Here is a 15738-nt window from a genome sequence, read left to right on the forward strand (position 1 = left end):
GTCAACCATATAGTGATGACCACTCACCCCAGCGTGTGTGGGTAGTACAATAATAGATATATACACTAAACTTTTTTTTTTGAAGTATAGTTGATTTACAGTATTATGTTAGTTTCAGGTGTACAGCAAAGTGATTCGGTTATACATATATATGTATGTATCTGTATTCTTTTTTTCTATTGACACAAACACTATACTAATGAAATAATAAAATGATAAGATGTTTGATTTTTTTCCTATATGGAATACTTATCTTTATAAAGATGGCAGCATTTTTATATCCATCCAGTTCCAGAAACTTACATTAGATAGAAAATGATTACTTCATGTAACTGTTGAAAGAATCTAATAAACACAAAATATTAAGAAGCAAAGTAGTACCACCCACAGGCTTTGATCTTGTTAAACCACAGGCTCTGATTCAGTTGGTCTGGGGTGAGACCCTATACTTTGCATTTCTAACAAGCTGCCATGTGGACTACATTTTGAGTAGCAGGGATTCAAGGGCCCCTGAAGTCCTTTCCCTCTAATGTTCTGACACTTCATTCTTAGGGTACATGTTTTAATGATCCATTAGGAATAATTTAGCATAAATGTAGCCCCAAGGACAGTACCTGTCATGTTTGGCTCAATAAATGTTTTTTTGTTTTGTTTTGTTTTTGTTTTTTGCGGTACACGGGCCTCTCACCGCCGCAGCCTCCCCCATTGTGGAGCACAGACTCCGGACGCGCAGGCTCAGCGGCCACGGCCCACGGGCCCAGCCACTCCGCGGCACGCGGAATCCTCCCGGACCGGGGCACGAACCTGCGTCCCCCGCATCAGCAGGCGGACTCTCAACCACTGCGCCACCAGCGAAGCCCTCAATAAATGTTTGTTTCCCATACTGGCGAAAAAGACAAGATGTGTGCCAGTCTACCAAAGGCTTCCCAGACCACCCGAAGAAGAGAAAGTGGTTTCCAGAGGTAGAGGGACCTCAGCTGAAGCTCCTTGTTCAGCCATGATTAGCCCAGTCTGCAGGGCCTAGTAGGGAGGCCCTCTGAGTTCTAACTGCTTGAGGGACAAAGTTGTCTTCTGGGGGAAAAAAAAGGGGGGGTAGGAAGCACAACCTCAATACAAGGAAAGGCAGGGGCTGGGGTGGGGTTGGGGGCTGCTTCTGACCACACAATAGTGTCCATTGGTCAAAAACTCAGTTAAGAATCACTGGAGAAGAGCATAAATGTATACAACTAGTCTACAAAGCAATTTTGCAACAATTGTAAATTTTGCATACATTAATTACATATTTATTCCTTTCTAGTTTATAGTTTTTTACTGCTACATAATGAATTACTCCAAAACTTAGCAACTTAAAACAATAAACATCTGTTGTCTCTCTCTCACACACACACACACACATACACACACACACACACACACACACACACAGAATCACTGGAGACAGAGTAACCAATTCAACCCAGTTTTAATACTAAAAGTCCCCTGCCCAGGAAACCCCTCAGTTCGGTGCAAACCAAGACAGTCGATCACCCTACTTGGAGAGCTTGTTAAAACAGAATCCCCAGAGAGTTTGATTCAGTAGGTGTGAGTCGGGCCTGGGAACCTGCATTTCTAAGAAGATCCCAGATGCACCACACTACCAGCAACACTGAAAGTCTCCCTCAATCTCAAGGACTTACGTCAGAATCCTGGGGAAAGAAAAGGTAATACCGAAGACAACTTTCACCAAGTCTAGACTGAGGCACAGCATAGCTATGGGACCAACGTGACAGAGAGAATAACCCAATGGAGAAGAATTCTCCAGGCCTGTGTCAAGACCACTGTGCCTTCCTTATAACCTGGGGGTGGAACTGTGTCAGGCAGCAGCTTCACATCCAAGTCAAGGACGACTTGACTTCTGTCTTCAGCAGATTCTGCTCAGGAGAGCAGAGAGGTGGCTGCCACACAGTAACTGAGGGGACTACTACAGGGGCGAGGGATCCCCCTCTTCCCCTTGCCCTAGGGATGCCTAGAATTACTGGCAGAGAAACAGGAGAGTGCGGACTCCAAAACTCTAGGAGGAAAAGCCTGACAAGTACTCTTTGTTACTCTTATTGTGTCCCCCAGCTGAGGGTTGCTGAGGGTTGCTCCTAGATTCACTTCCCTTCTCTACCCTGTAGTGACTAAGCCAGCTAAATCCACATCCAACAATGAGAGGACCAGACAGGTTTTGGTGTCTCGACCTCAGTTGGAGTCTTCTCTCTTGTTCCCTAACTATGTGATCGAAGGCAAATGAAACTGTCAGAGCTCTGGTTTTAATCTGTAAGACGGAGATCGTGTTGCGAAGATTAAATGAGAAATATAAATGCTGTATGAGCTCAAAGCACTAGACAAAGAGCTAATTTACATGAATATCTATGTCTCTTTCCATAGATATTGTTATTGTTGTTAGAAACAAGTCATGCATGATGCAGTGCCTGGTAGGAGACACACTGGTTCAGAGCAGGGTTGAGAGAGAGATCACTTGGGCTACAATCCTAGCTTGGCCACTTGCTAGCTGGGTAATCCCTGATAATCTCTGTGCCTCCGTTTCCTGTAAATCTGTAATATGAGGATGATAATAAACCTACCTCATATGGTTGTTTTGAGGATTAAAGAGTAAATGAGTTAATACACATAAAGCAATTAGAATGTGAGACATTATTAATACAACCACTCAACAGCTCTTTGTTAATGAGTAAATGAAGGTACTGACAGCTAGCCAGCTCCCAGTTATACTAATGAAGAGACTGATGGAGAGCTGCATTGATGCAAAAACCCAAAGCAACATCACTGTGTGGACAGATGCCCAACTATTCATGGGGCTGATATTCTGGGAACCATAATACCTTCATTTCCATGATCACTCCTTGCTTCCTCCACATCCTCCCAGCCTTCTGGGTAATACCTGACTCAGAAGTTGGAAATTCAGCTTCCTCACCCTTTCAGCCCTGCTCACCCCTCCCTCCCCTCCCCCGCACACCACGTAAACCTCGACATCAGGATGGAGTGGAGGCTGCCAGCCTGAGACTGCTCCTCTGGCTCTGTATTTCAATACTCAAGCAACAACTTACATGCAGTTGTAAGTTGAAATAACAGCAGCTGGACTGTGACAAAACAGTGAAGAGATTTTGTCCACTGTCAAGGGAAGAAGGAAGTGTTAAAAGCACAAATAGAGTGCTTGAATTCAAATCTTAATCTCATCCCCAGCCATTCACGGTCAGACCAAACAAGCCCACTGCACAGCCCTCCTGAGACCCTGTCTCTCAAACTCGTGGAGACATGTGGAAACAGATCCAATGACCTGAGGAAATAAGCAAAGGGGCGCAAAGCTCAGGAAGAGAAAGCATTCCCAAGTCTTCTGCAACACTATGGAAAATTGCATTGCTTGTAAGAGACGGCATCAAATTCCAGAAACAGAAGGAACCTGAGAGACCTCCTCTCCAACATCCCTCACAGAAAAAAACAAAAACATAGCCTGTGCTTTAAAAATCCGCCAAAGGACTTCCATGGTGGTCCAGTGGTAAAGAATCCGCCTTCCAATGCAGGGGACGTGGGTTCCACCCCTGGTTAGGGAACTAAGATCCCACATGCTGTGGGGCAACCAAGCCTGTGCCACAACTACTGAGCCTGCCCACCACAACTAGAGAGAAGCCCACACACTGCAAGGAGGAGCCTGCGCACCACAACAAAAGATCCCGCATGCCGCAACTGACACGATGCATCCAAAATGAAAATAAATAAAATATTTTTAAAATAATAATAAAAAATAAAATAAAAATCTGCCAAGACAGAGAGCACTCTACTCTTTCAAGCAGTATAATCCTTGTGGGGCAATGGGAACCATCATCCAGTCCCCTTCTCCTCCCCAACCCAGGGCTGCCATTCCCCATCAGGAACCCAGAGCCTTTCCTTGTGTAAAACGGTTATCAGCCCGCAGCTGCTTTTGCTCTTTTGCCCTCTTCTGACCATTTTCCTGTTTGACCAAGACCAACTTGCAGAGGCGGTCCCACACCTGGCCTCCAGACTAGGAACCAACCCATGCCGAGCACCCCAATGTCAATGCTTTAGAGCTCTGAGCAAAGCAGCCACACCCTAGGTTTATGTCCTGAATGTCACACATGAACAGGCTGCCCCACATTCTCGAGCAAGCTGAATACCTTTTTTTTTTTTAAGATCCATGCAATTCAACACCCCTGTCTCCTCTGCAGAGCTAAGGCCAATAGGCCTCTTGCCACCTTTGGCTGCAAAGACCTAGGAGCCCATTTTAGGATTTGACCAGAAGCTGAGGATGTGCTCAGGGCCAAGTCCTTGGAGGGGGAACACAGGCCGTGGCGGGGATCGTCTTCATTGGCTCTAATCCTGCTACATTACTTTGAGCGACTGTAAGTCACTCCCAAAACCATGCACCCGCTCCATTTCCCTTCTTTCCTCCTCTTCCTCACTCTGAACAGGGAATACGCTGCTGTGATTCATGATGACGGAGTGAAGACCAAGCCTATGGAATGCACGATTCAGGAAGTCAGGTGTACTTTACACAGTAACAACTTCCCCAACCCTCTCTACCACCGCTCCCCAAGCCTCTCAAGGCCTCTGCCCGCCCTCTGCACACCCTCTGGCCTTCCCAAACCCCAGCCGCTCCCAGACTCAGAGCAATGCCAGGAAAAGGTTAAGAAACAGGACTGACTGGTTCCAGCCCTCCTGGCCCATTCCTAACCTCTCTGTTCCCCTAGGGCTTGGCACCGTGCCCACCACCAACACCCTCCTGCTCTACCAACTACCACTTCACACTTCCCTCACACTCAGGCCACCTGACTTTGGCTCCCCCACTCTCTCCTCCCTGAAACGTGTTGGATAACAATTAAATGTAATTCAGCAATGTTACCGTGAGGGACTGAATATACAAGTGGACAACCCCAGACCACACATAAAAATAGAACTCTGACCCATAATCTGCAGCCATCGGTCTAGGAAGTCAAACCACAAACTCTGTAACAATAAGTCCCAAGTGGTCAGGATTTAATCAATATTGGACAGCTTCCATAATTTTTGCCCACGCTTCAAACTTAGGACCAATCAGAGAAAGCCAAATACACTCCCCTAACCAATCACATGAGATGCCTACTGTCAGAGAGAAGCTATCTCCAGCTTCCCAATGGCAACATCCTCCAACCAACCCGGGCATACCTGAAACCTTCCTTTCTGTTCCACTGTAAAGTTTTTACACTCCCCGGCCTGCCTGTGAGTCTCTGACAAATGTAAATGACGATCGCTGACTCTTTTGCTAGAGCAAGCTCTGAATAAACAGCCTTTTCTCATTTGAGTGGTCTTCGTTTATTTCCATACCAGATTCCTAATACAAGCCACAGTCCCTACGCACAAGGAGCTCTTAGTCTAGTAAACAATTACATTACAATATGGTGTAAGTGTATAGAGCAAGGGTACCTTATAAATATGTATGTATATAAGTAAGTGTGTAGTGGCCCATGTAATACAGTACAGAGGGGCCTCCAGGAGGGAGGACAATTGGGCTGCTTTTGAAAAATGAACAGCACTAAGTAGCTAGCTGTGGGGGAAGGGAAGAGCTGTTCTCCATTCTTCTCCTTCCCTCTCCTCTCCCTATCGAGCTTTCCCACTTGTAGACCAACTTTGCTTTTTGACCTGCTCCAATAAATATCTCCTTTATTTTTCCATTTTCAGTTTCTCCCTCTACCCAATAATTCCCCTCATTCGTGCCGGAGTCTGCCTTACCACTTCCCCCAGCAAAATAATTTCTTGCACTGACCTGGCCAGCCCAACTGAACGCTAACTTCTCTTTCCTTCTATGTTCTATCTTCTTTAAAGAACATCTACTCTGCAGCCAAAGTCCTGCACTCACTTGAGCCCTCTGCATCTGGCTCTCACCCTCAGTGCTCTGCTAGCTCTGGCTTCCACTGACAGAGTCACCAAATCCAAAGCCTTGTTCTCCGTCTCCACTCACTTGGCTCCCCTTCCCCTGGTTTCCTTGATGCTCTACTAGCCCGGTCTTCCTCCAATCTCTGTGGCCACTGCTCTTTCTCCTCCATGTGCATCTACCATCTGAACTTAGTCTTTCCAAGAATCTGTCCTTGGTCCTCTTACTCTTATCAACCTCAAGGCTTCAAGTGACCATCGAGTCTCCATCATTTGCACACACTTACTGTCCACAGTCTCAACTCCCTGTTGGTTTCATCTCTCCAAAAGTCCTAGCATTACCTCGAATTCAGGATCTCCAAAACAACTAGGCATCTTTCTTCCAAAATCTTTTTTTCTCCTCCCATAGACCCATATACCCAAGTCACCCAGTCCTAAACCCTTAGTGTTCCAACTTCCCTTTTCTGTTCCTTTGCACCTTAACATCTGTCATTAAGTCCTTCCAGTTCCCTTTCTACCTTATCACCTACATGCAGTCCTCATCTCCCGCTGTCATGACTGTGGGGCCAGTCTTCCGGCCTCAGAACTTCTAGAACAGATATTACAACTTCCTCAATGGCCCTAAGCATCCAGTCAGTTCCCACATTGACCACTGCAAGGAAACCTGCCCTTAATCAAACCAGGTTCTACACAGTTGTAAATGATGGGGAAATGCCTGCATAAGGAGAGGGGGCTCATCCAGGTAACCCTGGCTTCCATTTCCCAAAATTCACCCCACAGCCGTTAAGCTGTTGCAGATGGATGGCCTTAGGTAGTTACTTTGTTCAACCATCTCAGGCCAGCAAGCCAATGGGACCCCAGTGGACAGTTTCCTAGGCTACAGTCTTAACACAAAGATTCTGAAATAGGCTCCAAGCACCTGCAAACTTTTACGCACACTGCCGTGGGAGACCAAGTTAGGGAAGGAAGTTAGAAAGCCCACCAGAGCATCTGATGTATAAAAATGGCCACTCCAGGAGGTTTGGCGGTCAAGAAAAACACCGTCCAGTGATGGTAAAAGTCCCAAGGTAAAGAGAATTGAGGGGAACAGGAGTCTGAGCCACAAAGTCCCCTCATATCTCCTTACACAGAATTTGCCATCCACTACGGGAGGAGTGTTTCATTTTATGAAGGAAGCTGGAAGCTTTTCTTATACCAGCTTTTACATCACTCCCTGTACTAAAAGCTGCAGTGATTTCCAATGGCTACTCACTGCCCAGGAACAACCAAGACTAAATGCCTTGGTCTGCCAACCACAACACCCTGCCTTCTGGTTAAATCCAATCTGCTTTTCTGCCCCCCATTTCCCACGCACCTCCTACAAACCAGTCAAACTGAAACACAGCCCCCATGCTTTCATGCCTTCGTGTGGTTCCTCACTTTGACCCCTCCACCTGGAATTCATTCATTCTACACGTATTTGTGGGGAGCTGCTCTGCCCTCTGCTGTGAGTTGGGGTGCCTTTTCCTCCTCTTCCCATAACCAAATATTACCAATTGTTGTTGGCCCAGTTCAAAGGTCACCTCATCCATGAGGCCACCAGATTCCCTTGGTCAGAAGTAGTCTTTCCCTCCTCTGACCACCCACCTCTTCAGAGCACTGATGGCGTTCTGCCTTTATTACAGTTATTTGCGTAAATGCCACCTCCCCTCTGTGTCTGAATCCTCTGCGTAACTCATACCACGTTCAACACTGCGTTCTGCAGGGGGAATAAAAACTACTCCAACTGCCTAGAAATGGCTTATTTGCTTGTCTGTCTTCTGCAGAATATGAGCTCAGTAAGGACCAGCACAAGGCCCTCGCACCCTTCACAGGGAAACTATTCAAGGACCATTCATCTGTTGAATGAATGGCTTAATAACTGCTTTATTCCCGTAAACTTCCTTACACTTCTTCCTCACCGTATTAGCATCTGGTTTTTCATCAAAGGGAAAAAATTAAAAGGTAGATAGACAACTGCTCCGGGTCAAGAATTTGTCGCGGAAAAGCCACAGCCGGGCCGGAAGCGTGACAGTGCAGGCGGAACGCCCTTCCACGCCCTCGCGCGCCAGGCGCGGCTCTCCTGAGGGGGAGAGAGCCTCTCCCCTCGCTCGCGCCCGGCCCCCACTCGCGCCAGGTCCCCCGGGGGCGCGGGCCGGGCGGCTGCGCATTTGTTTTCCGCAGCCCAGGACCGGGCCTGAGGCGGAGAAGCCCGCCCGGGAGGCCCTCCCGCTTCTCGGAGCCCCGCCCTCCGATCCCCCACCTGCGCCCAGCTACCAGGCTCCTCGCCAGCCCGGCCCAGGGGCGGGGGAGCGTCCGGGGCGCGCCCGGCATAGTCCGGGCCGCCGCGCCCCCACCCCGCGCCGCGCCTGCTCCCCGCCTGCACTCACCGTCCGCGCCCGGCGCTCGGGGCACGCCGAGGGCCAGGCTGAGCAGCGGCAGGAGCGGCAGCAGGCGCCCAGGCGGGAAGCCGGCGCCCCGGGGCCCCCGGGCCATGCCGCCGCCGCCGCCTCCCTCCCGGCGCGCCCGCGACTCCTCCTGAGGCCCCAAGGCGCCGAGATAAGGCGTCGGGCGCCCCGGGGAGGGGGCCGGGCGGGCCGCTTCCGGCGCCAAGCTAGGGAGCTGAGGGCTCTGCGGGGTCCTGGGGAGCGGCGGCGGCGGCGGTGCGCGGGCCCTTCCTCCCCGCTAGGCCCGCGCGCCGGAGTGACGCTCGTTCAGCCACTCGCGGCTTCACCTGGCCGTGCCCCCTGCTGCGCGCCGGGTACGCGGGGGGCCCGGGGACACGCTGCGGGTCCGGCTTAGTGACACAGCTGAACGTAGAGTCCCGGATTGTGCCAGAAGGAAACTGTCTCCCGTGCTCTAAGCGTGTGGAACGATCGCGGGATCCCAGGCGGTCGGGAGCTCAGGGAGGCACCCCCGGGGTGGCAAAGGAAGAGGGGTGAGGGGCAGAAGGAGGGGGAATCTTCCAGAAGCTGAAAGCGAGCCGGGCGACGTGGCTGGAGCTCCAAGGGCGAGAAGCCGCCAGTCCAGGCCACCCAGGGGCGACAGGCTTGACCAGGCGACAAGACCGTCTGGGGCGAGAGAGCTGGCAGGACTTCCTGCTGCTCCGAGGACACTCAGCTTGGGGCGTCAGGGAGGCTTCAGGAAGAAGTAAGCGAAGACCTGAGAGTGAGAAGGGCGCGGGAGAGGAGTCTAAGCGGTGAGAGGCGTGGGCAAAGAGACAGACTAGAGAGTGTATTCTAGCAATGGCGAGCAGGACCGCCTCAGATTGGAACGGACGGCTGGAGAGCGGCAGTGAGCTGCGGAAATAAAGAAGACTTCATAAAGCAAGTCAAGGAGGTCGCTCAGAAGCTGTCACGGGGTTTTCAGCAGCGCGACCTCATCAGGAAAGGCTCCCAGGGTCGGCTCTGTGGGATTGGGATTGGGTCTGAGGAGGCAGGGAGACGGCCTGGAGCTGCTTCAGGGCTCCAGACAAGAGAGGACACGTCCAGGAGCAGGGCACTGACAATGAGTGTGGAGAGAAGTGGCAAATGAGAGTGGTATTGGGTGGAATCCACTGGATTTTATGGCCAGTGGACTGTGGTGGACAAGGAAAGAGAAATTACAGATGTCACCGAAACTTTTGGTTTGGGCAACTGGGTTGATGGTGGCAGGAGCCACTGAGACAGAAACACAAAGGGAATTGTGGCAAGTTAGGGTAGAGGCTGCAGGGGGAGAAAAAATAAGTTCCAGGTTGAAGGCTTTGAGCTCGAGATGTCTGTAGGGCTCCCCAAGAGCAGAGCCTTCCACTCCTTCACCCATCTCCTCACTTGCTTTCTCTCTGTGCCTTGAGCCCACTCTAACCCTAACCACCCATGAACACGCCCATATAAGGGTTCAACTTGTGCAGCCTTAAAAAGAAGTCGTTAAAAATACACTTCCGAGGCCCTTTTGCAGCAGGCTTTCTTGCTAATTATTTTTTGCTCAGCAAAGATAAGAGCCTGCTTTGGGGAGTAGGAGATGGACAGTGCAGGTAGTGCAAACTATCTCCTATTATTTAGACAGTTTCTTTGTTAAGCTCCGCTCTCCATGAACTTTGAAATCATGTCACTGTTTCAACAAAAAATACATTCAAGACATTTTTAAGCCAACCTATACTTCTCCTTCTCTGCCATGCTCCCCTGAAAAAGAAATAAATTTAAATACATTTGTGTATATATGTGTATAAGTATATATATATATATATATATATATATTTTTTTTTTAATTGGTGATGTCAGGGAAAAGTATCCAAAACTTGGAAATGGGCAAAAGAGATTACTGGATGTCTTTTCAGTGGGGTGCTGGGTGTTGTGTAGTAGCCCTTCTGGAGATTGATTCTAGAGGGTTGTGCACCTTTGATGGACTTTCTATTGACTAGGCTATTTATAACTCTATAGGGGTAAAGTTAACTTGCAGAAAGTTGATGATAATGCAAAAGATTCTTGTCCATAGCAATGCAAGTTAATTTTTCCAGTAGAGATATGGGTGATTTCTGCCAGATAAAAAATAAGATAAACCTAATTAGATTTTGTCTTATATGATATAAATCAGTTACCCAGTTTGGCATCTATTAGCAAATTCATTTCATCATTCCTAACTGAAATATATGTAATATATATACATATATGTTCTTCACATTTTCCTTTAAACCTTATTATCTTACTAGTTCTCCTTTGAAGTCAACATCTTGCTGAGTCCCTCATGAATTGGTTAAATAAAATCTTAGATAAGTTTTCATTGTATGTTTGCATGAACCATGTTTTTTAAATTTTGAAAATTTTACGTTAGTACAATACATTATACTCATATTCTACGTTAGATTGTGTGACTTTTATCAGTTCTTTCTATTGGCTCATTTTTTGCTTTCAAACAAATATTTTTTTGCAAAAAAAAAAAAAAAAACTACATCCTACCCAATGATGAGTTCATGGAACCACAGAATAAAAAATTATCTCCTCATCAGTATTTGTCACTAGAATTAAAAGAGAATATTGAACCAGCGTTAAATTTGGAGCAATGAGATCATTGCCGAGAAAGTATTTAGCTTAAGAAAAGTGTTCTTCTTTTAAGAGAGCACGACGAATACACAAATATCTTCTAAAAGAGAATTTAGAGAGAGCTCTTTTTTTCCATGATATCAAGATTTTAATGACTTAGTCTAAGAAAAAATTGACTTTTGGTTTCAAGATGGCATCATAAACCCTGAAAGATCTCTCTCCCCTGCTTCCCAAATCCCAGTAAATACACAGATACACACACCCAATTAAGTATGCAGAAGTGATTTCAAACAGGAGAGAATGCCATCAGTGGAGCAGATAGCTTTGAGAACTGCACTGGATTAGATTTGCCACGTGGCCTCCACAAAAATGTCCACTAAAAGAGATGGGAGGTGGGGTTAAAAAAAAAAAACTAAAATACATGTAATTTAAAATTGTTTTAAATTATATGCACACTTCAAGTTACTATTTGTACATATTAACACAATGTTCATATTTTTAGGGGTTTTTTGTTTTGTTTTGTTTTGTTTTCTTGGCCGCGCTTCGTGGCATGTGGGATCTTGTTTCCCCCACCAGGGGCTGAAACTGCACACCCTGCAGTGGAAGCGCAGACTCTTAACCACTGGACTGCCAGGGAAGGCCCTGTGCAGGTTTTATAATATTTTCAGATTTACTCCAGAGCCACTATGTAGGAATTGTTGGGAAAAAAATGCATAGTACACTTTTTACCAGTTCAAAGTATTTTATTTTCCTCATCTGTGTACATATTGTTCACTACAGTGTGCTTCTTCAGGCTTCGGGCCACCAAATGCCAGTTTCCTGACTCTCCAGAAAAACTATCATTTTCCACACTTAAAAAAATAACTTCTAGGGCTTCCCTGGTGGCGCAGTGGTTGAGAGTCCACCTGCCGATGCAGGGGACACGGGTTCGTGCCCCAGTCTGGGAAGATCCCACATGCCGCGGAGCGGCTGGGCCCGTGAGCCATGGCCGCTGTGCCTGCGCGTCCGGAGCCTGTGCTCCGCAATGGGAGAGGCCACAACAGTGAGAGGCCCGCGTACCGCAAAAAAATAAAATAAAATAAAAAATAACTTCTAACTTTTTAAAAAGTTATTTTATAGTAATTTACTCATCAGTGAGCCTTCATGTGATTAGATAAAATATTTAAATCCTACCTAAAATATTGAGATTACTGACTGATCCGTGGAAGTGACCTTAAAGTACATCAAGCAGGTATACATAATCCAGAGAGCTTCCCAATTTGTTCCTGTTTCCCATCGTCGAAGGTTAAGAAATATTGAAGTCTATCTTAATGCATCTTGCTACACAATCAAAACATTCAATGACAACAAAGAACACCCATGCTCACAGCAGCATTATTCACAAGAGCCAGAGGGTGGAAACAACCCAAATGTCCATCAAATGATGAATGGATAAACAAAATGTGGTAGAGCCATACAATAGAATATTATTCAGCCTTAAAAAGGAAGTAAATTCTGACACATGCTATATTGTGGATGAACCTTGAGGGCATTATGTTAAGTGAAATAGGCCAGTTAAAAAAGGACAAGTACTGGAAATTCCCTGGCGGTCCAGGGTTTAGGACTCCACCCTCTCACTGCCTAGGGTCCTGGGTTCTATCCCTGGTCAGGGAACCAAAATCCCACAAGCCTCATGGCCAATAAAATAAAATAAAATAGGATAAGTACTGTAAGTTTCCACTTATGTGAGTTACTTCGAGTAGTCAAATTCATAGAGACAGAGAGTAGAAGGGTGGTTGCCAGGGGCTTGGGGGATAGGGGAGTGGGAAGTTGATGTTTAATGAGTAGAGAGTTTCAATTTTGCAAGATGAAAAAATTCTGTGGGTGGGTCATGCTGATGGTTGCAAATCAAGGTGAACGTATGCCGCTGAACTGTACATTTGAACATGATTAAAATGATTTTAAAAATCAATGAGAAAAAAAACATAGGTACCAATTTTTATTTTACCAGGCAGGCACTAACATGTAGGACTCCCCATATCAATTTTGGATCCTGGGAAATCAGAATTATAGAAAAGGTCCCTTGGAAAGCCCCATCCCCCAACCCCTGAGACGTAAATGGATAGGATTCCTAGAGATCCCTGAACGGGCTATGAGGCAGCCACGGGTGTGGGCAGGAGGAGGGCAGGAAAATACAAAATGAACACCGGCCTAGTATCTCTAGTGTTTTCCCCCAGGCAACTCTTCAGTGTGTCTGCTTACAATGTAAAGTTTGGGGTTTGCCTGGTGGGTTATCATCTGGATAAAATATAAAGCCAGAAGGAGAAGAGGGACAGGGAGGCTGGATACCATATATCCTGGAACTTTCCTGGAAAAGTCCCTTGCTTGGTCATCACACTCCTGACCAGAAATGACGTACTGCTTTTCCCAGAGGCTGGCTTGGGCATGCTACTAGCGGGCTTGCAAATTGTAAATAAATTGCTCATCTGTGGGTATTCCGGGAATGGTTTGAATATCTAATTCTAATGAGTTGGATATACTCTGGTGTTGAACTTATTGCTTGAAGTTTGCATTACCAGGAATGATTTAAATGTTGAAGCCTTTGAATGATGTTGGTTGAAAATTAGAGTGTTTGAAACAGATAAAATCACTCCCTCTGTAACTCCACGCTCACACACATTTGTCACACACATCTATCCCTAGCTGACATGACATCTGAGAACACCGCAAGGCCGCCTGAAAGGGGCCACATTGACCCTCCCAGAATGGAGTCATCCTCTCAAGCAGATTTGTCCCATTGATAACAGGGACCTGTCTCTATGGAGAAATGCCCTGCTGATGACTGTCTCTAAGTCAAGTACTGGTAGACTTACCATTCTTTTTTTTTTTTTTAAGATTTTTTTGATGTGGACCATTTTTAAAGTTTTTATTGAATTTGTTACAATATTGTTTCTGTTTTATGTTTTGGTTTTTTGGCCACGAGGCATGTGGGATCTTAGCTCCATGACCAGGGATCGAACCCTCACCCCCTGCATTGAAAGGCAAAGTCTTAACCACTGGACCGCCAGGGAAGTCCCGACTTACCATTCTTTTTTTTTTTTTTTTTTTTTGCGGTACCCGGGCCTCTCACTGTTGTGGCCTCTCCTGTTGCAGAGCACAGGCTCCGGACACGCAGGCTCAGTGGTCATGGCTCACGGGCCCAGCCGCTCTGCGGCATGTGGGATCTTCCTGGACCGGGGCACGAACCCGTGTCCCCTGCATTGGCAGGTGGACTCTCGACCACTGCGCCACCAGGGAAGCCCCTGACTTACCATTCGTAAAGCCACCATCACTGTTGGTTTTTTTGTTTGTTTCATTTTTTAAAAAATTTTTGGCTGTGTTGGGCCTTTGTTGCTGTGCGCGGGCTTCCTCTAGTTGTGGCGAGTGGGGTCTACTCTTCGTTGCGGTGCACGGGCTTCTCATTGCAGTGGCTTCTCTTGTTGTGGAGCACGGGCTCTAGGCACGTGGGCTTCAGTAGTTGTGGCACATGGGCTTAGTTGCTCTGCAGCATGTGAGATCTTCCCTGACCAGGGCTTGAACCCATGTCCCCTGTATTGGCAGGAGGATTCTTAACCATTGCACCACCAGGGAAGCCCCAGACTTATCATTCTTAAAAGCTCAATGACTCTCAGACAGTTTGTTGCCATGTGAGAAACGGCAGGATTATTCTGCCTTCCTCAGCACGCCCCTCCCTCCTCCAGGGCACACACACACAAACCAAACACCTTACCTGGAGTTAGTTTGTGGAGCGTGGGTTACAAGTAGACTATTGGCTACTGTACATGGCTGTGCTAGAAGCTGTGCTGTCTGACGTGTCACCCATCCAGGACACCAGTGTTCTCAGAAAAGCAAAGCAAATGTGGGTGGGAAGGGATGGCTCAGTAGAGCAGGCCCTCCCTCCTCATTTTGCACTGGCAAGGGCACTCTGACGCGACTCAGACATCCTGTGATCCCACCAGCAGAAGCTGGAGGAGCGGAAGATTTGAATTTGGAAGCAAACTTCAGGCACTCCAATTGAAGTTCAGGGAGCAGCTGCCATAGTATTCCACCATCCTCTTCCTGATCTCAGGAGGCAGGGGCAACACCAAGCGAGACTGGGGCTCTGTCACCCAATTCTCTCCCTCTCTCTCCCTCCCTCTCTCTCTCTCTCTCCCTCCCTCTCTCTCTCTCTCTCTCTCTCTCTCTCTCCCTCTCTCTCACACACACACACAACACACACACACACACACACACACACACACACAAACAGTCACCTGCCTCACTTGAGGAAGCCTCAGCTGTTGGTCTGTTTGTCCCACAAACCCCAAAAGGAAGCCTGCTGACAGCCCACTTCCGGACCTAGAATCAGCCTGAGGACCCTTGCAGCCACCCACAGCCTTGAGGAGAAGTGGGGCACCTCTAACCATGACTGACACAATTGCTGAGGAAGCCCATAACAGCTGTGAAGGCTGATGGAGCTAGACTTTGCTTGATAAATACCAGCCAACAGTGAAGACTCATATCACCGACCTTGGTAAATAGTGCAATCTTCAAATTAGAAATAGTGTATTCATTATTTTGCAATGGACTTAGCTGCAGGTTTTACTGGTTTCTTTACTAACTGCTGGTTTTTGTGCCCTGTGTCTTCCTGTTTCAACCTCCTCCTCCTCCTCCTCTCCCCCTCCTTCTTTACTAACTGCTGGTTTTTGTGCCCTATGTCTTCCTGTTTCACCCTCCTCCTCCTCCTCTTCCTCCCCCTCCTCCTCCCCCCTCCTCCTCCTCCCCCTCCTCCTCCCCC

The 15738-nt window shown here is 47.5% G+C and overlaps 1 protein-coding gene across 8 annotated transcripts in view; it reads right to left on the reverse strand.

Moving 5' to 3' along the window:
- SUSD1 (sushi domain containing 1) overlaps positions 1 to 9800 on the reverse strand; it is a 130567-nt gene extending 120767 nt beyond the window's left edge. For 3 of the 8 annotated variants that reach the window (XM_089913588.1, XM_089913590.1, XM_022579037.3), the window contains exon 1: positions 8316 to 9485. In XM_089913588.1, coding sequence (XP_089769714.1) covers positions 8316 to 8421 — 106 coding nt within the window. In that variant the 5' untranslated portion in view covers positions 8422 to 9485. Of the gene's footprint in view, positions 1 to 7847; positions 8276 to 8315 lie in introns of those variants that run through there. The other 5 variants (XM_022579035.3, XM_089913587.1, XM_089913589.1 and 2 more) reach the window with 5 other exon arrangements.
- Positions 9801 to 15738: the final 5938 nt, after the last annotated feature.

The sequence above is a fragment of the Delphinapterus leucas genome, chromosome 6 (assembly GCF_059928025.1).
Source record: "Delphinapterus leucas isolate spDelLeu-1000000601 "Yukka" chromosome 6, BTC_Dleu_Yukka2, whole genome shotgun sequence".
NCBI classification, from domain to species: Eukaryota; Metazoa; Chordata; class Mammalia; order Artiodactyla; family Monodontidae; genus Delphinapterus; species Delphinapterus leucas.